Raw genomic sequence first — 23,868 nt, 5'->3', positions numbered from 1 at the left:
AATCGATACCACAAACGCTCACCAGATATCGATTATCGGCAGTCCTGTATGCGGGTTGACGCCACACACTTCATGGTCATTTCCCACCCCCCCCCCAAAATACAAAGTCATTTTTTATACTTTTTGCAGTGTGTACAGTCTGAAAACTCCCCACATGCCAAATTTCAAGTTTGTTGAAGTATGCTAAACATTTCGAACAGACACACACATTCACAAATTTCCCTTTTATATATATAGATATGTATGTTGAACATTTTTTGCACCGTACATAGCGAACCGTGCTAGTCGGAGGTGCTGGTGAAGGACAAGAAACTGAACACAAAAAGCAGTTTTAAAGAAATTAGTTTTCAATCTATATTTAAAAGTGGTTTCTTAATATCGGAAGGAAGAGCATTCCAGACGGCCGCAAAAGCGCATCTGAAAGCACGTGATGGGGTAACAGTCTTTGTTCGATGGTTAGCCAAAAGCCGCTGCTGCGACGATGAGCTGAGTTTGTGTGATGGTTTACGCTCCTTGATGACATCAGCAGCAAGGTACCGTGGTTCATTTGTGCCAAGCATTTTGTGTGTAACGAGTTCGACCATATAAAAAATTTGGCATCAGCAAGACTATGGTCATGCCGATGCTGGTGCTGCCGCCGATGGCGACGACGACAATGATGATGCTGCTGGTTCAAGTTCAAGTTCATTTATTAGGTATAGCCCTGTGAGCCATTCGGCTCTTGAATCGGGTGCAACCGCAACAAACAAAAAACAAAAACATGAACAAGAAGACTATGTGCAAACAGAAAATCCAAGAAAAGACAGCAAAATATTGCAGAAAAAGCACCGTACACCAACACTGTGTGCAAAAATCCCAGTGGGATGCAAGTCAAACAACAACAACCACAAGACAACTTAGATTAAGGCCATCAGTCTAACTCTGTACTACAACAAACAAACATGGCCAAACCAAAAAACTTTTCGAAATTCACCAAAATAAAGCCATAAAAGCAATGAAACAGTGATCATAGGAACTGTGACCGAATTTTCACAATAAACGACGTAAACAACATGTACTACCAAACTCTGCAGCCATAGCTGGCTGCATGAGTCACTCCACAACAGTAGGAGCATCAGTCGGAGTGTCTGGTGTGTGTGCGTGTGCAGCATCTGGTGGACATACGCTCGCTGCAGCATGTGGTGCGTCTATCTCAGCACGAGCGCCCGGCTCACGCCCTCCTTCAGCCTCACCCCAAGAAGAGACCTCCCAGCATCTCCGCTCAGTTCCAGGTCAGAATCGGAAATGGGGTACTTATTTATTCTGGTGGAATCCGATGAGCTATGAAGCTCTTTTTCACTGATATCCGGTTGGGGCGGGTCAGAACGTTAAAACACATTTGAACCGAGTAGGTGTGGTTTCCGATGCGACTTGGCGTGGAGCCTTTGTTACTTTCGAGTTTTTTGTGGGTGTTTACCCATTCAACCCTGTTAAATGTGGCTGATGAAAGGAAAGGACACATCGGGTCAGGTGATGATTTCAGCTGTTTCAACAAACGATACAAAAACGCGACATGCGTGCAAAGAATAGGAAAGGTAACACATCAATTATCGGGTTACTGAATCGGTTCATTGTGTTTGTAGCCACCAGATTAAAAGAAAATAAAGAAAACTATAAGGCCTAGCTTAAAAAAACGGAATAATAAATTTGTCCGGAAATGTTACAGGGCTGAAACTTTTATTTTTGCATTTTGAAATGTTGATTTTGTTTCTGGATTCAGCGCCGTAAAACATCTACAGGTAGCAATATTCTTTGTAGACCTATGTTAAACAAAACAAATTTCAATATTTTATCTTCAAAATGTCAAGGGATGTATTCTTTTGATGAACAGAATAAAATAAAAATTTGATTATGGAATTCTCTGGTTATAACCATGGATTTAACTAAATGTGTGCCAAAATTCACCTCTTCCATTTGTTTGTTACTCAGTAGTGATCATTCAAATGTAATAGACGTGTGTGTGGATGTATTTTCTTTTTTTTTACTTCACGTGACCTCAAATACACCTAGCGTGACACAAGCGCTGTGGTGACGTCACCGCCACTTAGTGGCGAATGGCAGCTGTTGTTGTTGTGGTTCACTTTTGGGGAGTGGTGACACATTGGTTAGTGACCTGAGTTCCATTCCTGACCATGGCCAACATCATTGCCAGTCAAATTTTCAGAACCTTTCCTGGAACTCTCTGAAGTTAGCTCAAAAACCTCAACACATTCCTCAATAGCACTGTGGCCTTAAAATGAAAAACATATATAATATGACACATATAAAAATATATAACAGACGACATTTCAGTCAATGGACTTTCTTCGTAGCCATCGCCCATTTTAAATTGTTCACTTTAAGTTCACAATATTATAGATAAATGTGTTGACGTTTTTTAAATATTATTACACTTCACGCCCGTGCATCAAAGGTGCCAACACAGCCATGTCGCCGAACAATTTGCTTTAAGTTCAATCTTGATTTGAAGCTTTTGTGACTGCAGGAATCCATACTCTTTGGTTCTTTCAGTAAAGTCACGTAGGTAGGCTCGGTTTTACAAACCGGGGCGTGGTGCTGCTGGCCACTTCACCTTCTGTGCTGCCATGCTGGCAAGCACATCTGCTCGATCGCACCACGTCGCCCCTACAAGTCCACAAGATACTTAAACGTGGGGTCACGGGAGGGGTGGGTGGGTGATGGTGAGGAGAGTGGCGGGGCTGCATCATGTGTCCTCTGCGTGTGTGTGTGTGTACGTGCTTGCGCATGTGGGGCAGCGGTAGTGTAGCGGTTAGCGCTCTGCGATACGAACCCAAGCACCCGAGTTCCGAGTCCCACTCAGGGCCAACACCAGCGACGATTGTTTGAACCGGTCCTGCGCCTCTCCTAGGTCAATTCAGCCTCAAACGAGCACCTAGTGCGGTGTGCAAACATCGCCACTTGGAGAAAAAGGTGGCCGGGCGTTCGTTGTGTGCCACCCACCCCCTCATGTGCCGTGCCGGCCTTCATAGGTGCTCGCTAACAGCACTTGCCCCGACGGTCTGTCAAGGCTTTGTGTGCGCGTGTGCCTCTCAAACGACGAGCAGGCCTCTCTGAACAAGCTGCTGGACACCCTGAACCAGGCGCTGCCCTACTTCATCCGCTGCCTCCGCTCCAACGACCGCAAGGACCCCATGCGTTTCGACGAGGAGCTCGTGCTGCGGCAGCTGAGATACACGGGCATGCTGGAGACGGTGCGCATTCGTCGCGCCGGCTACAGCACCAAGTACACCTTCCAGGTGAGGGTTCCCGCCTGTGGGTGGGTGGGTGGAGTGGGTGGAGTGGGTAGCGGTGTCAAGATCGGCCTCTGTGGAGGAGGCTCGTGAAGGACGCTGCTGATGCTGGGGAGTTGGAGGCGGATGCCCTCCAGGAACAGCGGAGGGCGGAGTAGCGACGCTCACAACAACGAGCGGAGTGCCGGGTGGTTAAAACGCTAAAAGTTGGTACAGTCGGGAGGACAGGTGGTGGTGCATCTTCCAGTAATTTCAGTCCGTCAACCCATGGCACCTGGGTCTGTTCCGTCACCTCCTGCCAGCAGGCCTTCGACACTTCACTTTGCCTCAAAGATCACCGAGCATAGCACAAGCGCCGTGGTTATCTGCGGTTATTGTCAGTAGTAGTAGCGGTGGTGGTGTAGTGGCTAGTACATTGTGCTACGAACCTAGCGACACGAGTTAGATTGCCGCTCACGACTAATCACAGTCACAAATATCTGAACCGGTCCCGGGCCTTCCCCTAGGTCGACTCATCTTCAAATGAGTATCTGGTGCAGTGTGTAAACATTTCCACTGGGGAGACAAAGGCGGCCGGGCGTGGTGTTGACTTCCCACCCCCTCGTGTGCCGTGCCTGCTTTCAAAGTTGCTCGCGAACGGCACTTGCCCCAACAGTCTGTTTAAAGGCTATACGGGAGATCTTTTTCTTTGTTAGTAGTAGTTGTGTCGTTAATGCCCTCCACCATCCGGCACGGCCAAACAAATTCACTCGTCGCGTGTACATACCTGTGAACCCCTCATCAGTGCCCTACCTTGTTACAGACCAATTCAGACCTTATTGTTCACCCCGTGTCCCTTATAAATCTCTACGTTCATCCTACAAAGTCCCATCATCACAAGGGAGACACACAAACAAATAGACAATGTTTTCGTTTTGCCCGTATTGAAACGTCTGTACGCCGTATGGACCAGAACATTCAGTTCCCCTGTACAAGAACACGGGTAAACCGTCCGGTCTGACAGCTATGCGTGTAGCGTGTACCAGTTTCTATCCCGCAAACTCTTCATTGTTTCGGCTCGCTCGCCAGTAAGTCGAGCAACAACTTTGACGACCAAATTTAGAGAATCGGTCACGTGACATTTCGTTTGTAACTGCACCACACATCACGAGGATAAGATCCCAGGAAGTCGGGATAACCGTGTCACCGGACTTGGCTTCTCGGCCGCGTCCATCACCGGTGCCGGTGCTTTCCGCCGATGGGTGGCGTTTATTTTTGTTTGCCGCTGTTGTCCCCTTGTCAGGAGTTCAAGGAGCGGTTCGGCGTTTTGATGCCGCGAGACGCGGAGCCCAGGCAGGCCGACGTGGGGTCCCTGCTCCAAAGCCTCGGCCTGGATCCCAACAACTATCAGATCGGACGGACCAAGGTGGGGCGCGCACACGGGTGCGGGCGGGGACACTTAACCCCTTTCCCGGTCCGATGACGTACGTGCACGCCATCAGTTTTATTTTTTCCCATTCCGTTCCAACGATGTACGTGCACGAATGAGCACCCGGTGCGGTGTGTCGTAAACATCGCCACTGGGGTGACCCAAGGCGGCCGGGCGTGGTGCTGGCCACCCACCCCGCTCGTGCGCGGTGCCGGCCTTCATCGGTGCTACTCGCTGTAACTGCGCTTGCCCCAACAGTCTGCTGATGCCACGTGGGGGAATCTTCGTCTTTGTTTCGCGTGCCGCCCGTAGGTGTTCCTCAAGGAGAGCGCTCGGCAGTTTGTGCAGGACTGCCTGCACGACGAGGTGTCGCGACGCATCGTGCTCCTGCAGCGCCGCCTGCGCTGCCGGCGCGACCACGCAGCCTTCCAGCGGCAGAGGAGCGCCAGCCTGCTCCTGCAGGTGCGCCCCACTCTCTCTAAGTCTGTCCTGCGCGCAGTACAGCAAGCAGGTACGCAAACCAGACCGCGGTCAAATCGCACACCCTCAGTTGCGAGCAGCCTTTCAGCGACATAGGAGGCACCAGCCTGTTCCTGCAGGTGCTCCCCCACTCTCTCTAAGTCTGTCCTGCACGCAGTACAGCAAGTAGGTATGTGTAAACATCACTACTGGGGAGACAAATGCGGCTGAGTGTGGTGTTGGCCACCCACTCACTCGTGTGCCGTGCCGGCCTTCGTAGGTGTTCGCTAACAGCTTTTTCCCGAACAGTCTTTTTAAGGCTATGTGTGGGGGATCTTTGTCTTTTTTTTCTTTTGTGTGTGTCCGTGTGTGCGTCTGCATGTCCGCATGTCAGCGCGCCGTGCGAGCTTGGCTTTCCGAGCACAGGTTTCTCCGCTGTGTTGAATCCGGCCGCGACTTCTGGCAACAGCGCCGAGATTCCAAGTACGGCAATCCTGCCGTGCCCGCCGCCATCATATTTCAGGCAAGCTACGCACGCGCGGTGGAGCGGTAGCGCTGAGGTCAGCGTATTCCGAGTTGCATTCCTGGCCACGTCGTTGGCGAATGATACCAGCACGCCCGCACCGACCAGCTTTGTGAAGTTTTGTCAAACAAACCCCCGTGTCTGACGCAGGCATTCCTCCGGCAGTGGATTGACAAAGAGGCCCTCAATCAAGTCGTTAAGTTATCCGGCGGAGAGAGGGCAAGCTACAAAGTCGAGCATTTGAGTGGCACTTACAGGCTGGCAACAGGTAGTGGTGGTGTGGGAAACTTTAAGGGCAGATGTTGGAGGCTGTCCCAGAACTCAATGTTCAAGGGCGCAGTCCTACTGTTACTGCCCATTGAACTCGTCACTGCTGCCCTCACTGCCCTAGTTGCTCCTGGTACTCGTCGTCATTGTCGTCGCTGGGCCCGAGTTGCTTTTTCCAAGACCGCGCTACGGTGATGCTCTCTCACCTCTCTCTCCTCTCACTCCCGTGTCTCCCTACTCCGACCGCCATTCCACCCCACGTCCTGCACAGTATCCCGAGCTGCGGTTGCAATGAGACGCTGCACAAACTGCAATTGTTTTTGACAACAGCACCATAGCATGACTGATCAGCCAGAAGGAAGGAGGCAATGGCTACGCGGTGACATCGACAGCATAGTGCCTCGATGATGACATCTTCGTGTTCATCGTGACTCGCTACATTTCGCCCGTTGCTCCACAGGCCTGCCTGGCTAAGATGAGGCTGCGCGGTCCATCCCGCCTCCCGTTGTGTGCGGAGGGGGATGAGGAGGGAGTAACCTCTGGACACTTGGGCACCGTGTTGGTGCAACGGGTCTGGCCGGAGGGGGCGGAGAAAGCCGCCACGAATATTCAGGCCACGTGGCGCGGGTGGCGACTGCGGGTGGCGTATGGCCAGCTGAGGCACGCGACTCTCATCCTGCAGGTGAATGGGGGGGGCTGGGCACACCTGTGTGCCGCACGTGAACTTGAGCGTGTGGGTGTGACCATGTCTGTTTGTGTCCGTGACTGTGTGTGTGCGCAGCGGTAGTGCAACGGTTAGTGCGTGGCACTACGAACCCGGCGAGCCGAGTTAGATTCCCGCTCACGACCAATAACAGTGGCGAATATCTCAACCGGTCCTGGGCCTCACCTCGGTCGACTCATCCTCAAATGAGTAGCTGGTGCGGTGTGTAACATCGCCACTGGGGAGACAAAAGCGGTCGGGCGTGGTGTCGGCCACCCACCCCCTCTTGTGCTGTGCCGACCTTCATAGGTGCTTGCTAACAGCACTTGCCCCAACAGTCTGTTAAGGCTATACGGGGGATCTTTGTAGTTGTGCGTAAGTGGGCAATGGTGGTGGCATGATTTGTGCACTGCAATACGAGCTCAGCACTTCCCAGATGTGATGCACAACATCAGTGGCAAGTGGCGTCTAAATCTGTCCCGAGCCCTTGCCTAGGTCGACTCAGCCTCATACCAATGCAGCACTATATTGTGTATGCGCATGAGATTTTTTGGAGGCAGGGTTATCGTGGGCCGCACGATCCCTTTGTGATACCACTCATTGTGTGCCATCCCCTTGTGAACCGTGCTGGGCTTAGCAGGCGCTCGCAAACAGCACTTGCCCCTGTGCCTCTGTATGTATGTTATGTTGAACTTCTTTAGCGTGCGAAGGACAACAAACTAAACACACAAGGCAGTTTCTGAAGAAATTTGATTTCTCGCGAGATAATCGGCAAGGTCGAAGCGGGTCGGTGGGGGCTCGCCGTCTTTTGTACGTAATCACACACGTTGGTGTTTGCGGTTGTGCCTGCGGTTGTCGTCCCAGGTGTGGTGGAGAGCGAGGCGGAGCCGGGCTCGCTTTGTCCGGCTGCGAGCAGCCGTGGTCGGACTGCAGGCACGCTGGCGCGGGCAGACGGCACGCGCGCGGTGAGTGGCCACCGCACGTACGCAGTCGTCGTCCGCCTCTCAACCGAGATGGCTTCCATCCCTCCCCGTCCAGTGTTTTTGTGATGTTTGAATGCCCGTTCAGATCGCGGTTCTTCCTCTTCCACGCTCAGCTCCGAGTGTTCCCTTCATCACCGGCCTTCGCAGCCAGTCACCGTTTATTCTAGTCACCATTCATCCTGGTCACCATTCATTCTAGTCACCTGTACTAATGATTGCAGCTTCCTCTACGTGACCTTGATGCTTTGTCTGTGTCGCTTGTCTCAAAGACTTCCTTCAATTTCTCGTTGCATTGCCCTTCGTAAGATGTTTATAGAAATTTCCCGAAGGCTTCCCTATCGAAGGCAGCGATTCCTCCTTCTTCATTCTTAAGAGTCCGCGTTCCTTTCACACCCACAAATTGCTACTGAATACACCGAATGAGTTTGGAGAGTTTTCCCGTAGCCTTGAGCAACCGTTAAAAACTTTTACATCCACGCATGACATCTACTCAAACTTACCTTCCCATAAAATCCCATAAAATCTACTTGCCTTTCTTACGCTATTTGTTGCGCACGTTTGAAATTTATTTTGCTCGGGCGGTGTTAGCCGCTGAGGTCTCATTTCCTCTTGTTCCGTGCTCCCTGTAATGATTCCCATTCCGCTGTAACGCATACCGATGCCCGCTTTATTGAGGGCTATATTGGCACGGAGAAAAATAAAGACCTTCATTGATCGTCACACCCCCAAATAACACTCCTTCCTCCGCGGTGTCCCCCAACTCAGATTTCGGGAGCTTCAACGGCGAGAGGCGCGGCCGTCTTCCGCCCCGCCGTGCCCCGCTCGCCCCGCTAGCCCCGTCGACTCGCGCCCGCCGACCGACACCGACCCGGCGGCAGCCGTCCTCTCGGCCGGAGGCCGCCACCCCGGCGACCGGCGTTCGGGGAGCGCCGCCGCGGGGTTTGACGCGGGATCGGGAGGCTCGGCGGAATCCGACGGAATTGGCGGAGGACGCGAGGCCGCCGAGGCGGCGTCGTGGAACGACGGCGGCGACCTGCGGCCGCCGGTGGCGGAGGAAGAAAGCGGGACGAGTCTCGTGGTCGCGCGACACGTGACGGACGACAACGAAACTGTCCTTGCAGAGGAGTCGCGAGGCGTCGATGCTGCTGCTGTTGTTGTTGGCGATGAGGATGTCGCCGGTGGTGGGAATGGTTGTGAACGTCATCGTGGTGTTGAGAATGAACTTAACGATATGAAGGAGGAGGAGGTCGAGTATCATGCGAAGGGGGTGGTGTTGAACGAGGGAGATGAAACTGTGTACAGGCGACATGCAGATGATGACGAGGACCATGATGATGATGGTGTCCTCCTAGGAGACACATCAGAGACATGTCCCAATCCTATCGAGGCTGGCGAGGCAGACGACAGCCCTGTCTCTCTTTGCAAGACGATGGACAACTTTGTCTCCATTCTTGAAAGCATGAGCGATGCTGTCACAGCTCGTGAGACAGCAGCTGGGCTTGTGTCTCTTCCTGAGACGATGGACAAACCTGTCTCCCCATGCAAGGAACCTAATGACATTGCCACCCGTACCGAGACGGTTAACAATGTTGTCTCTGCCCATAAGGATGACTTTGTCTTCACCAACGAGACAGCAGACATTTCTCTCTGTCCCAGTGAGACACCAGACCAACCTGCCTTTGTGCCTGAGACACTGGACGGTTCTGTCTACCCCAAGGAGACGCAAGACCAACCTGTCTGTCTCCATGAAACGCCGGATCGTGCTGCATCTCCAAACAGAACGCCAGACGGTTCGTGCTCCCATCCCGAGACGACGATGGAAGTCCTCGTCTCTCCCGGCGAGGACCCACACGGCTGTGTCTTCCACCACGAGGCGCCGGGCAGTCCTGCCTGCCGCCGCAAGGCGACCGACGGCCCCCTCTCCCATCAAGAGGCAATGGAGGTCATCGGGTCCCCCAACGATGCGGCGGACGACGCCCTCGCTCGCCTCGAGACCGCGGACGACGCTCTCTTCCCGCCCAACGTAACGCCGGTCGACTCGGTCTCCCGCCGCGAGACCACAGACCTCTCGCTCTCGCCTCGTGACACGACGGGCGTCCCCGTCTCCTGCCACGTGGTGGCCGCCCGCCGCGTCTCCCCGCCCGCGACGCCGGACGGGAAGGCCCCGGCGGCCGAGACGCCGCGCGTCCCCTCGTCGCTGCCGGACGACTACCTCCACCGCCTGCTCGACACGCTGGGCGAGGGCGACTGCGGGGAGCTGCTGCGCGAGATCGCCCAGAACCTCTACAAGAGGGATGGGGAGGAGGAGGACGACGACGACGAGGACGAGGACGACGATCGGGACGACGACGGCGGCGGCGGCGACGACATGGACGCGGACGCCGAGGAAGGCGGCGGAGCCGCCGACGGCTGCGACGGCGGACGGCGGGCGGAGCGGAGGAGCTGCGCGGCGAAGGAACGGCCGGAGTTCGTCGAGCGGCGGACGAGGTGGGCGGGGCGCCCCAAGTTCGCGCCGCCCGCCAAGCCCGGCGCCGGCGCGTCGGCAGCGGGCACTGCGCTCGCGTATGGGAGCCAAAAGGTGCGTGTGTGTGTTACAGCCGATGCCGCTCGAGAGTTCGATAGTACGTGCATTCTCTTCTCCTGTTAACGCCACGTGTGGGTTTCACAACGCGAATTGGATGTCTAACGCGGTGATGAATGTATTGGAAGAACACGTTAGGGAAGACGCGGATGCGAATTGGATATAACGCGGTGAAGTGAGCACACAACTACTTCACCCGAGGTAGGAATAAGCGGTCGTGTGGCTGCCTCGTCGTAGCGTCGCACAAAGCGGCATGCTGCTGGACGCTTCTAGACGCTACCCACGCACCTCAGTCTTTGTTCAGCCTGTATATACATCTCACGTGTTATAGCAGATTGTGCTTTACCCTATGTTATTATTATAACGCGAATTTTCCATAATGCAGTGTTCTTCACGATCGCAACTCCCCTATTATAGCAGAACCAACTGTATTACATTTTAGTTTTTTTATATGTATATATGTTGAACTTCTTTCGCACCGTACATCGCCAACTACGCTAATCGGAGGTGTGGGAGAAGGACAACAAACTAAAAACTAAAAGCAGTATTCAAGAAATGTCACTGTCAAAATTAATTTCTCGCTCAAATTAGTGTTTAAGGCGGCGCTCACGCTGGCGGTGGAAATTTGACATCCCTGCGGCTGGGGGCGGCTCTATGCGTAGGCCAACCCGCTGTTGACTTTTCCAAAAACTGGTACTTATTTTATTGACCTACCCACTCCGGGGGTATGATGGGCCGAGTCAAACCGCTCCAACCAGGAGTTGAACTCGCAACCTTCCAATTGTGAGCCGCTCGCCCTACCGCTGAGCCACTGGGTCAGGTTGTGTGTCGATCGTATATGCATATCCACTCGCGTTCACTGCGCAGATGGAATGACGAAATGGCCTCATGTGCAGGAGCGAGGTGGATTGTTGCATGGCGAGGCCAGGAGAGATGCCGACAGCTTGAAAAGGCCATCCGTCCAGCATGAGATAAACCCATAGTTGATACCGGCTCGTCAGGTGTGCAAACGTTATTTGGGAGGGTGACTCGTAAAAACCTCCCGACGTTCTCACTTTGCACGTCCACAGACGACGACAACCCCACCACCGTCGCCGCCACCACCATCATCACCACCAGTGGCAGCAAAGGAAGCAGCCGAATCGCGAGTGCCGTGGTCTCGGCGTTCGGTTCAAACGAAGTTGACGGCAGAGGAGGTGGACACCCTGTGCCGCATGATCGTCATCAAGCAGGAGAACCTCGAGTCGGAGGGGCGAGCCCATCACATTCCCGGGCTGCAGCTGCAGCACTTCAACCTGCCGCTGGGAGAGAAGAGGCTCAGGGCTTTCGGGCCGGGCGCGTCGACGGGCAGCGGCGGGATGCACGGCTCGGCCGGCAGGTGCTGTCCACGCGCTCCCACGCAACGCCAGTGCACGCTTCTTGTAATTAATTTATTGTCGGTTAGGCCAAGTAGCATTACCGCCACTGCCGCCACCACCACCACCAGCCGACTCGACCCAATAGTTTAACACGTCGTAGGCTTTTGCTGCCAATATTATTCATAATCAAGATTTTTCGCGTATGTATAAATGTGTCGTAACCCACCACCAACACATGCAAATCAACTGTGATTATCAATCTATTATATAATTACAATAACCCCCTGCCCCCTCTGCACCTGATTGGCTCAATGATGGCGTCATCTTGCTCTGTATAAGACTGGAAGCAGGTGGATCGCTTCACTATTCTGGCAAATCGCCCGATGATGCTTGATATAATTACAAGCGAAACATCGTACTACTCAAATTGTAAATGTCGTGGATGGACTCTCCAACACACTGGTGGGCTGACATAGTTTTGTTTACGTGATTAAACCTTACTGGCTGTTTCGGGTGGCGGAGAGTACGACACATTTATATTTCCGCGAGCTAACCCAAAAACTTTTATTACCAATCCAGTTCGACTGTCACGTGCGATTGTTTTTCAGTCCACCGGTCGGTGGGAGAATGGTTCTCGCCACCAAATTTTTGCAATTGGATACGTCAAGCATTCTCAGGTCATGAAACTAGGAAGTCAGGATGTACAGGGTGTTTCAAAAAGATGGACCCAATTTCAAAGCAGTATATTTCACGATGGCAACATGTTACAATTACACAAGAAGTTACAAACGGTTTAATGAGTTTTCAAGTTTTACTCACCATTTTATAAATGCTCTATGTGCCCTCCACCTGCTGTACGGACAACATCGAGACGATAATTGAATTCATCCCAAATGCCTCTCAAAGTGTCTTCTTCCACTGAAGTCACCGCTGCCGTGATTTTGTTTGTGAGGTCATCCAGATTAGTCGCTAATGGTGGCACAAAAACACGGTCTTTGACGTATCCCCACAAGACAAAGTCGCAGGGTGTGGTGATGTCTGGGGATCTTGGGGGCCAAGAGTGTAGCGCCAAGTCTTGGGGTCCTGTGCGACCTATCCAACGTTGAGGCAGCGCGTCTTGCGAATGACTGAGGCTCGGGGCTGTTTGTGCGCTGGGAGAGGCATCTAGCGATACTCATTTGAAACTCTCTGCCCCGCCCTTTCAAGTGGTAAGAGTTTCATTCATGGGCGATTCGTGGTTGCAGATGTATAGCGATTTCAAATCGGGTCCATCTTTTTAAAACACCCTGTAGAATATCTCCATGTTAAGTTAATACGATGCTAATAGCAAGGCTGATGGTAACTAAGCTGAGAGCTGGGCTGGTAACTAAGCTCATGGTAGCTGGGCTTATAGCTAGGTTGATGGTAGCTCGGCTGTTAGCTTGGGTGGTGGATGGGCTGATGGTAGCTAGGGAATAGCTAGGAGTGTTTCAATTCTCGTTGAGCAATTCGAGAATCTCTCGTCGTTACAGTCTCTTTAGTCTTGGGTTTTTCGTTTGCTCTGTCTTGTGTGTACATGTTCGTTCTCCCCATTAATCTTAATGTAACATTGCCACACCATTAGCATACAGTCTTGAATAAATCGTGAATCATAGTAGTAAAAATTACACACACAATCCAGTGTACTGTGAACCGATGCATTATCGCTGTCCAACTTAACGTTTAATGTTTAATGTAAAGTTGAATTGTTATTTCCAATGCGTGGTTGACCAGTGGCGAAGTGGGTTAGCGTACTTCACAATGAACCTGGCTGCCGGAGTTCAATTCTTGGCCACGGCTAACGTCAGTGAAGAGTGCTATCTGAACCAGCCCTGCACTCCCATGTCCCACCCTTCTCCATTCACCGAACCACGCCTAACAGCCTGGCGAAGTATGGTCAAACAACCAACAATCCCCATGACTGAATTAGCGTGGGGAAGCCGTCATTCAGCAGTGGATTGACATCGGCTATGATGTAGGTGCCAGGTGGATTATATTACACATTGCAGGATCACGAGGGTTGGCGACAGATTAAGGGAAGCCTTCATCCAGCAGTGGGTTGACCCCGGCTCGCGACGTTGACGACGATGGTTGTTGTTAACCCTTTCCCGTTTCAAATGAAGTACGTGTACGTCATCGTTTTTTGTTACCGTGTGCATTATCAAAATGAAACCGGAATAAAAACTAAACTAAAATAACTTTATCGGTACTGAGGCTCCCACAAGGCCATGCGGGAAGGCTTTTGGCACAGTTTGGCGTCAGCTATCGTAGAGTGCGGTCGTGTCGCTACGGTTCTCTGTGGTGAGTACAATGTATTTAAAAACAGCTGCGATACGCCTTACAAAATAAAATTAATGCTGAACCACTTGCGCTTTCCTGAGATTCAGCGGTGAACGGGACACTCACTCCGCAACTTGCAGAGGGTTAATCACGATGCGTGGGGCGTGCAGGGTGCACTTGAGGCGTCTGCGCAACTTCCTGAGCAACAAGCGGGTGGCCGACAAGAAGACGTCACACGATCGTCCAGCCGGTGCCCCGTCCACCACCACCACCACGACCTGGCGGTGGTCGCAAGTCGGCAGCGTCGCCATCCGGGAGAAAGAGAGCAAGGGTGAGTTGAGTGCGTGGGAGAATAGGTTCGTAGGTGGGTGGGTGAATAGGTTAGTAGGTGGGTGAATGGGTGGGTGTATAGGTTAGTAGATGGGTGAATGAAGGAGTTGAATGAGTAGGTGGGTGGGTTTAAGGGTGAGTGGGTAATTGAGTGGGTGAACGAATGAGCGTGTGAGTGAGTGGGTGGGTGTGTGTGTTAGCGTGCGAGTGGGTGGATGCGTGAGTGAGTTGGTAAGTGGATGGGTGAATATCCTATTGGGTGGGTGAGGGGCGAGTGCGCGAGTGGTGAGGTGAGCGAGCGAGCGTGGTTGTTGTCGAGTGCAGGCCATGAAGAACCGTCCGATGTGGAGATCCCAGCGTTCTGTGGGCTCCCACCGTCTTCGAGCCGTTCGGTGGGAAAGGCGGAGAGGTCCGAGCGGAGGGAGCGGGCGGCCACGGAGCCTCCGAGTTCCCCATCGCAGGTGACTCGCTCGTGGTGCCACGTTCACGCAGCTTCCAGCGATTCACCCCCAGACTAGATTCCGTCACTTGCCATGATCCAGGGTCGCAAGTTTGCACGTGTGTAGGTATGTGTGTCTGTGTGTATTTGTCTGTGTGGTGCTGGCCACCCCAGCCTCCTCGTGCGCTGTGTCGGCCATCATAGGTGCTTGCTAACAGCACTTGCCCCGACAGTCTGTTACAGGCTATACGGGGAATCTTTGTACGCGTGCGCGTCTGTCTGTGTGCGCGTGCATCTTCGCGTTTGCGTGCGCTTCTAATAACGCGTGTCCCGCGTTCGCAGCCCGACACCCCCCTGTCGAGGAAGCGGAGCATCCGCTTGGCGCGAGAGGCACCGGGAGGAGCACAGGGGCAGTGGAACAACAGCACGGGGAAGGTGGCCGTGCGATCGGGCGACCTGCAGCGACTCGATGGCTTCCTCTTGCACAAGGTGGGTGTGTGGCGCCTTTGCACCTTCTGTCGTCCGTGTCCTGTTCAGAACCAGTCTCCGATCGGCGTAACGATTCCCACGCGGCTCGCACGATGCGTGGTTCGGGTTGTATACCGCGGTTGTTGAGCTAGATGTATTCTCCCTCGCCTGGTGTACAGGAGGTCGTGGGTTCGATGCCGAACCTTGACGTCTGCTGTATATAAGGAGTTTGCGGTTGTTCTCTCTCTCACCGTGGTCGCGTGGACTTTCTCCGGGTCCTCCGATTTTTCTCTCCACATCTCGATTTAACATCACGCGTTTAGAGTCTTTGGCTGCTATAATTTTCCACGCGATGATAAGCCACTCCGTTGAGCTATCATTTGTGATAGCCCAGGTCGCTTCTGAAAAAAAAAAAGCTCAGAGTGAGCCTTAGCTGGTCAAATAAAAAATAGTTTTTCGTTTTCTCTGCCCCCTCCTCATGTCTCGGTTTGTGCTCTGTACCGGGCTCATGTTGAAATACAATAAAAACAAGAACAGTAAACTTTGCTTTTAGTTTTAATTGTATTTAACCTCCGCGTGCACTCTTTCCGTTTGTTTCAGATCAGCGATCTCCTCGTGGATCCCTCCCAAGACTCGGAGGCGGACGTTCTCTTCAAGAACGCCCTCAAGGATTTCCGTGGCAACGTCCAGAGCCTCTACTCGGCCTCCCTGGTCAGTGCCGCTTAGCGCGCGTCAAAGACAAAGATCGCTCCCGTCATAGCCTCAGCAGGCTGTTGGAGCAAGTGCTGTTGGCGAGCACTTGTGAAGGCGTGGCCCAAGGCACACGAGCGGGAGTGGGTGGCCAGCACCACAACCGCCCGCCTTTGTCCCCCCAGTGGCGATGTTTACAATCACGCGAGGCCCTCGTTTCAGGCTGAGTTGACTCTGGAGGTAAACCCAGGACTGGTTCAGATAATGGTCACTGGTGTTGGCCGTGGGTTGGAAGTCAAACTCGGGTCGCTGGGTTCGTAGCGCGGTGCGCTAACCTCCGCACTGCCGCTCGCTACGTGGATTCGAACATAGGTTCTCAGCGGTTCCGGCTCAGCGCTCGGACCTCTGAACCATCCGTCCACCTCCCGGCGTCGTCGCGCGACGTTGAAACGCCGTCGCATTTGCTCGGTCTGTTTCTCCCTCCCGACGCAGCGGACGGAGGTGACGGCGTTGACCTACAAGGACCTGGTGGACAACTTCACCCGGGTGCTGGAGAAAGGGGTCCCCTCGGGGGCCGTGCGACGGACAACCAGGAGGGCGGCTCGTGGGATGAAGGGGAACGCGGGGGGCACGGGGGGCACGGGGGGCACGGGGCGCCCGTGCCTGCCCGTGACGATGGGCGTGAACACCATGCAGGTGTTGATCGACGAGTTTGTGAGAGAGGCGGCGCGGGAGGAGGAGGCCCTCAACAGCAAGGTGAGGAAGGCGGTGGGTGAGGTAGTGATGGACGAAGCGATGGAAGTTAGTGGTGGTGGCGATGATGGTGATGATAATGCTGTCGGAGGTAGTGGTGTTAGTGGTGATGGGAGGTTGTGGTGGTGAAGGTGGTAGTGATGGTGATTTTGGTTGCGATGGTGACTGGATGTGGTGGTGATGGAGGTGGTTGTGAATACGATGGTGGAGGGGGTTGTGGTGATTCGTGGCCGTGGTCATTGTGGTGATGGAGGAGGCGATGGTGTTATTGGGGATGTTGGAGGTGGTGATGAGGGTAGGGTGGTGATGGAGTAGTATTCTTGATAGTAGTAAAGATGGTGGTGGTGGTGGTAACAGTAGGGTGGCTAATGGTGGAAGAGGTGTTGATGATGTTAGTGATAGGGCTGCTGGTTTGGTGCTGGCTATTCTGACCGAGATGATAGTGGTGTTGGTGGTGGTAGCATACCCATCAACCCCTTATCAGTGCGACGAATGGACCCGGAAACTCAATTTCCCTGTACAAGAATACGGGTAAACCACCGTATGGGTTGACGGGTAGTGATGATCAGGGTTGTTGATGGTGGTTGATGGTGGCGATTGTAACCATAGCAATACTGGTGGTAAAAATAAGGGTTGATTCACTGTGCTGATTGTAAAACGTTTGTAAACAAGCAGACTTACGCTTGCCCACAGACACACACAAACTCCAAGTCACACAAACAGACTACAGGCGGGTCCCCGCTTTTATGACGTCGCAATGAATTCCTGGAAACCGCCGTCGTAAATCGGACTGTTGATAATCGGACCCTACTTCCCCATAGACACAGGTAGAAACCGTGGAAATGTCACTTGCCCCCGACGTGTCTTTCCTTGAATCGGCCGTATTTCGCAGGGTTGAACGGGTAAAAACCAGCAAAAGGACTTGAGAAATAACAAAAGCTCCACGCCAAGTCGCATCGGACACCAGGCCCGACTCTGTTCAAATGTGTTTGAACATTCTGACCCTGTACCGCTACTGGACATCTGTGAAAAAGAGCTTCATAGCTCATCGGATTCTTAGAGTATAAATAGTTATTCTGATTCTATTTGGAGTCGTGTCGGGAGATGCGTCGCAAATCAAGTTTCGGTGTCGCATATCGATCCATGGTGGTATTGTATAACCGTCGTGATAAATGTGGATCGTGGTATTTCGGACGTCGTAAGACCGGAGCCCGCCTCTATATATAAACACATTCTGACGTCAATGTTCTCTGCAGGTGGCCAGATTTGACAAGAAGAAACGGAAAAAGAAGGAAATGGAAAATGTGAGTTATGAGCTATCATCACGTGTGACCATAATCTAGGTTTTTTTTTTGGTTAGATTTGTCCCTCCACGTAAAATGAAAAGTATATTTTTTACACAACCCATTAGTCAAACACTCTTACGTTGGTTTAACACGTAGGAGGCTTTCGCGAGCAATATCACCCATGACGGGTTTTTTTTGTTTGTTGGGTTAGATCGCGAAAATATAGAAAAGGGTCGTTAAACCCGCCACAACCCGACACGGCCAATTCGTAAGGTTTGTCACGTAAACAGAACGCGGCAATTCGTTACCAGTACAGCACGCCGGTGTGTTGGAGAGCAAATCCACACCATTAACAAACGGAGTACGCCGTTTCGCCAATAATTACGAGCATCATCAGGCAGACGGCCAGATTAGTGGAGAAACCTCCTGTTTCGTTCCTTAGATAGAGGGGTAGATGTGATGACTTCACTTGTGAGCCCTTCACCTGCGGAGGGTTGGGCTTAATGAACGCATCTAAATTACAATGGGTATCCATGTGTGGCAAGGTCACCTCTGATTAAAAAGAGTGAATGGCTTGGTGAGCTTCACCCGGTAAATACATGAATAGATATAAATAGTACTTTCAATTGTTTTACTGTTGACAATTAGCCTTTGTTGCAGCAACGAGCCCTTCTAAGTCAGGTGACATACGGTACTTCTCCATCGATCATTCACGATGATGATGATGTTGATAACCGTGTTGATGACGATAGTCATGTTGGTGGTGCTAATACTGCTGTTGATGTTGCTGCTGGTGAAGCTGATGATTATCGTGATGCGTTTGGTGCTAACCTTGATGCTGGCGATTATGATGTTGCTGATGCTGCCACTCATGACGATGATGATGCTTTTTGTGCTGCTGATGATGTTTATGATGATGCTTATGCCACTGATGATGCTGCTTGTGATGAATGATTCTAATAATAGTGCTGCTGATGATGCTGCTGTTACTGGTGATGATGCTTATGATGATGATGATCCTGTTTGTGAAGATGCTGATGATGATGCTTATGATGACACTGCTCGTGTTGACGACGATGATCGTCATCGCCATTCTTTTCTGTGCCGATGCCGCTGATGACGACACCATTGGTGATGTTGACTTGACTCAGTGGTAGCGCGTTTGCTGCTTGTTGCAGCGGTTCATGGTTCAAAGCCAGTGGTCGCCCTGATTCATACTGCGGGTGTAATAACCATCGCCAACATCATGACGATGTTGATGTTGGCAGTGGTCAGTGGTGATAATGGCGGCGGTGGTGACGATGATGTTGGCGGCGGTGACGGTGATGTTGTGGTGGTGACGACGATGATAATGATGATGATCGGTCGGTCGGTGGTGACTGTGCGGCAGGCGGAGGAGAGACTGGGCCACGCGTTCCGGAGCGTCCAGTTCAACATCCCAACGTCGTGCGAGCAGTGCGGAGCGTTCATGTGGATGATGGACCGAGGATACGTGTGCAAGCGTACGAGACCGCACGTGTGCCCCCTTCCTCTCTCGCAATATTCTGTTGCATCTCCTAAAAATCTCTCATTATCTCTTAAGCGTGGCAGTGCTGAGTGTCACTCCCACGTATGCGTGGGTGGGTTTCCGTCGAGTTTCCCTGGTTGCTTCGTCATTGTCGCCATCCTCCGGGCTCCTCTAAGCATCTTTCTTTTTATATTTCAATGAGATGCCGGTACAGAGAACAAACCGGGACGCAGGGAAGGGGATAACAGAAGTAGGTCTCGAACTCTGTGCCTCTTGGGTTTTAGGTGAGGGAGGGGATTTGGGCTCCCTGACTCACCCAAATGGGGACCGCGAGCGGGGTGCGTTGTACTTCTACGTGGGGAAGGGGAATATGAGGGAGGAAGAACTCAAGTAAGAGGGTAGAGGGAGTGGGGAGGAGTGAGTTGGTGGGGACCTCTTTACAGCTTTAATATTAGCACTTACCGCCACCGGTCATGAACGTGTGGTGCAGAGCAGGCTTTGGGGGCGGTCCCTTAGGAACTTTCCCTGCCACCTGACTTATCCCACGCTCTCACCATGATACGCCACTTCCATCCCCGCACCTCCGATTAGCGCGTCTGGCTACGTACGGTGCGAAAGAAGTTCACCATACACACAAACTTCCATGCCTGCACCACGGGACGGGTGCAGCATTGGCTCTAGCCACCAAATCTTAAAGGCGGTGTCAATGTGACCAATGGAGAGAGGGTGTAAAAGCAGAGGAGTGCCACTTCAACTGCAAGGGACTTTTTTTTTCTCTCCGCCTGATGAAGATTGCTTGTGTTGCGATCCAAACGTCGTTTTTTTTTCTTTAATTATTTTCAAAAAAATTTATTTTACTATTTTTATTGTGGGTTTTTTGCTTTTATTATTTTAAATATATTGTTTTTATTTAATTTTTTGGTAATTTTATTTTATTATTTTTCTTTTGTTTTAATAATTTTTAGATTTCTGTTTTCTATTTACGTGACTTTGCCGAAAGAACCAAGAATATGGGACTTCTTTCCTAGTTTTTTTTTACTTTACCTGTTCGTCTTGTGCATACGTTTTAAAGTTGCACGACTGTTATTCGGGTGCCGTGTAAATCCATTGAGTGTTGTATTTTGCTCCCCCTCTTGATGTTGCCCAAACGCAGTGTGCAAATACACGTGCCACAGGCGGTGCTGCGAAAGAGTCCTCATGCCCTGCCCGGGCTCCTTCCTCTCCGGACGCAGGGTAAGACGCAAGGAGACCGTTCAGGTTTCCTATTCGCGTTATCACGGTGGGTTTTTATTTTGAATTAACCAACCCAGGTGACAACTTAAAAGGGACCAGGTTATAGTCTTGATTTACAAGGGTGAACCCCGGTCACGGAAACGACAAAGGCAATATCGTAAAGCAAAGCGCGGTTTGTCGAGCGACCTAGAAATCGGAGCAACAACGCAACCCCGTGTATCGCTCACACAGTGCTCGTATTGAGCACCTAATGGAGGCTGGGGAGGCACACGAAGGCATTGTGCGGCCACGCCCGGCTGCCTGCCTTTGTCTACCCAGTGCTGTTGTTTTCACACCGCAACAGGTACTGATTTTAAGGCTGAGTCGACCTAGGGGGAGGCCCAGGACCGGGTTGACATTCGTCACTGATATTGACCGTTGAGTGGGAATCGAACTCGGGTTCGTAGCGCAGCGTGCGCTAACCGCTGCGCCACCGCTCCCCGCAAGCAAACGCACGTACACACTCCTCCACGCATAACCCCACCTCTAACGCAAATCCCGCGCCACCCCGTTTCAGTGTCACTCGGTGCCTCTGCGCCACCACCCCGTGCCAGTAAGCCTAACTGTTCCCCCCACCCCACACCGTCCGGCAGTACGAGCCTCACGTTCTGGACGGCAGTGCCCGGCCGCTGACGCTGGCCTCGTACGGCGGCCGCCACTTCGGCGTGCCGCTGGCGCTGCTCGCGTCTCCGTCGCGCGCCGTGCCCGAGGTGCTGGAGCGGCTCGTGAGGCACGTGGAGACGCAGGGCCTCTACTGCGAGGGCGTCTACCGCAAGTCCGGCTCCGCCAACCGCGCCCGTCGCCTCCGCAGCGAGCTGGAGGCCGGTGAGACCACCTCCCCCTCCCCACCCGCACCCGCGTACCTACCTGCGTATCTACCTGCCTGCCCACTTACCCGTCTACCATCTTATCTGTGGACGCATCCACCTGTCCTCTTAAATGCGTACCTATCTATCCACCTACTTGGTTGTCCACGAACCGCCATTCATTTTTAATTTAGCGAATCGCTTTAGATCCAAATTTAGCGAATGCTATTTCACGCAACTTTCCACAGTCAAAACACCAGATACATTTACAGAATATATATAGATGGATAAATACATCAATTATATTGAAGTGGACGTCAGCCCACATCGCCACAGAGCCATTTTGCAACCTCCTCTTCCAGCACGTGCAGGGAAACCAGTCTGCCCGGCACACCCTGACGCACTTCACAGGCGAGGACGATGCGTGCCACGGTCTCCTGCTCCCCGCATTCCCACAGAAGTGGGCTGTCACGTAGGCCCCATCGATGTTCGGAAGCAGAGACACACTCCCTGGTCACACCGGAAGCGGTTTAACTGTGCTTACAGGAGACACCCGCCGCCATTTAACTGACCACACACGAATATATACGAAAAGCCACCTGATGCCTGCGCTCTTGCCGTTGCTGTTGCCGCTGCCCTTGCCGCCGCCGCTGTTGTTTTGGTGGTGGCAGATGTGAACGGCGCGTCCCTGGAAGGCTACCAAGTCCACGTGGTGACGGGCGTCCTCAAGCAGTGGCTCCGCGAGCTGCCCGAGCCGCTGTTCACCTACGAGTACTACCACGACTTCCTGCGCGCCGTCGGTAAAAAAAAAAAAAAAACCCAGCTTCGGTTTTTCTCGCGCGTGTTTTCACGAATCACTGTTCCATCGAGAACCTGGAAGGGGAGTAGGAGCCAAAGCTCGTCGGGTATAAAACGTCGGACACCGTGCCGAACAACACACAATACAACTTAATAACAACATCATAAACGGCCACGGTCAGTCCACTGCTGGATTAAGGCCTCCCCAATCCGACACTGATGCCGCCATCATCACCTTTCGCAATCCTGTAAAGCCAGCAGTGCGTGGTTAGAGCAAGTGACTGCAGGCCTGTACTTTCACCTCTTTATATAGAGGTGGCTAGGTGGCACGAGTCAGAGAAGTTTAGATGGGGTCATTTTTGTTCATCCGGGGTAGGGCACATTGAGTTAAAAAGCGGAGGTGGGGTGGTGACTTCGATGTAGGGCACCACGGTGGCTAGATGTTAACTACCTCGCCTGGTATGCAGTTGGTCGTGCGTTCGTTCCCAACCCTGACACCTGCTTCCCTCCACATTTATAATCGACATGCGTTTAGAGTATTTTGCTGCTATAAATTTCCACGTATCACTATCATCTTTATTGAGCTAGCTGTACAGAAGAACCGTGAACACCTACGCAGCCGAAACATCAAGTCCCAGGATAAAATTATCACGAAATGATTTGTATTGATTTCAGGTTTCTGCAGGCCTGCTTTATTAAACCATGACAACTTAATTGGGTGTGACCGCATGTGTGCCTTCATCAAGAAGCTGTTGCATAAGTCGCCACACCTACTCTCGGTCTCCATACCATTGAGTAATGTTACTCAATGGTATACATCACCTCCGATTAGCACGGTTGGCCATGTATGCTGCGAAAGAAATTCAACATGCGTGCAAACATACGTCACCAGTGAGTTGAGTTGTAATGTTCACAGGTTGCAGTTCTGTGCAAACGACTTTGGTGTAGACTAGGTTTCTAAAAAGAGCTGGAAACTGAGTGGGCCTTACCTGGTAAAATAAAAAATGGTTAGTTTAATTTTAGTTTGCTGGGTGAGCAGAACACAGGGTGGCAAACTTCTGCGACGAGCAGCAAACGTTCTACCGCTCAGCCTCGTGACTGCTCACACGTGAGCCTGATGTTCCTCTTCCTCTATGTATGTATCTATGTTGAACTTCTTTCTCACCGTACGTAGTCAACCGGTCTAATCGGAGGTGCCTGGGAAGAGTAACAACCTAAACACAAAAATCAATTCTAAAGAATGGGTTTTCAATCTACGTTTAAAAGTGCATAGCTCCAATGGTCTCCTAATATCGGAAGGAAGAGCATTCCAGACGGCCGCAGAAGCGTATCTGAAAGCGTGCGATAATGCGGTGACCATCTTTGTTGGATGGCCAGCCACAGCGAGAATGACTGGAATTGATAAAATCAGCAAGGTATTGTGGTTCAAAAGCAAGGTGTATTGTGCTTGTTTGTTGGAAGTTGAAGGTGACGTGATCTCACTGAGGGTCTCTGTCTTTCTTGCCCCCTCTGCCCACAGAGCTCCCGGACAAGAGAGAGCAGGTCCGATGCGTCTACTCGGTTATCGATAAACTCCCACAGCCTCACCACAGCGCCCTGCAGAGGCTCATTTTCCACCTTGTTCGGTGAGTGGGTATCCCCTTGCGAGT

At 52.2% G+C, this 23,868-nt stretch overlaps 1 protein-coding gene across 2 annotated transcripts in view; it reads left to right on the top strand.

Moving 5' to 3' along the window:
* The window catches only part of LOC144945904 (unconventional myosin-IXb-like), an 88,403-nt gene that overhangs the window by 56,102 nt on the left and 8,433 nt on the right, over nt 1-23,868 (top strand). For both annotated transcript variants that reach the window (XM_078874536.1, XM_078874537.1), the window contains 20 exons: nt 1,149-1,271; nt 3,105-3,296; nt 4,573-4,695; nt 5,011-5,160; nt 5,552-5,680; nt 6,408-6,629; nt 7,515-7,615; nt 8,399-10,211; nt 11,285-11,592; nt 14,041-14,201; nt 14,525-14,661; nt 14,982-15,128; nt 15,708-15,818; nt 16,290-16,553; nt 17,807-17,854; nt 19,227-19,338; nt 20,497-20,576; nt 21,209-21,440; nt 22,093-22,221; nt 23,739-23,844. In XM_078874536.1, coding sequence (XP_078730662.1) covers nt 1,149-1,271; nt 3,105-3,296; nt 4,573-4,695; nt 5,011-5,160; nt 5,552-5,680; nt 6,408-6,629; nt 7,515-7,615; nt 8,399-10,211; nt 11,285-11,592; nt 14,041-14,201; nt 14,525-14,661; nt 14,982-15,128; nt 15,708-15,818; nt 16,290-16,553; nt 17,807-17,854; nt 19,227-19,338; nt 20,497-20,576; nt 21,209-21,440; nt 22,093-22,221; nt 23,739-23,844 — 4,688 coding nt within the window. The remainder of the gene's footprint in view (nt 1-1,148; nt 1,272-3,104; nt 3,297-4,572; nt 4,696-5,010; nt 5,161-5,551; nt 5,681-6,407; nt 6,630-7,514; nt 7,616-8,398; nt 10,212-11,284; nt 11,593-14,040; nt 14,202-14,524; nt 14,662-14,981; nt 15,129-15,707; nt 15,819-16,289; nt 16,554-17,806; nt 17,855-19,226; nt 19,339-20,496; nt 20,577-21,208; nt 21,441-22,092; nt 22,222-23,738; nt 23,845-23,868) is intronic.

Source organism: Lampetra fluviatilis, chromosome 39, assembly GCF_964198595.1.
Source record: "Lampetra fluviatilis chromosome 39, kcLamFluv1.1, whole genome shotgun sequence".
In the NCBI taxonomy this organism is placed as follows: Eukaryota; Metazoa; Chordata; class Hyperoartia; order Petromyzontiformes; family Petromyzontidae; genus Lampetra; species Lampetra fluviatilis.
The sequence above is the reverse complement of the archived record's forward strand: the minus strand, read 5'-3'. Positions and strand labels throughout refer to the sequence as shown.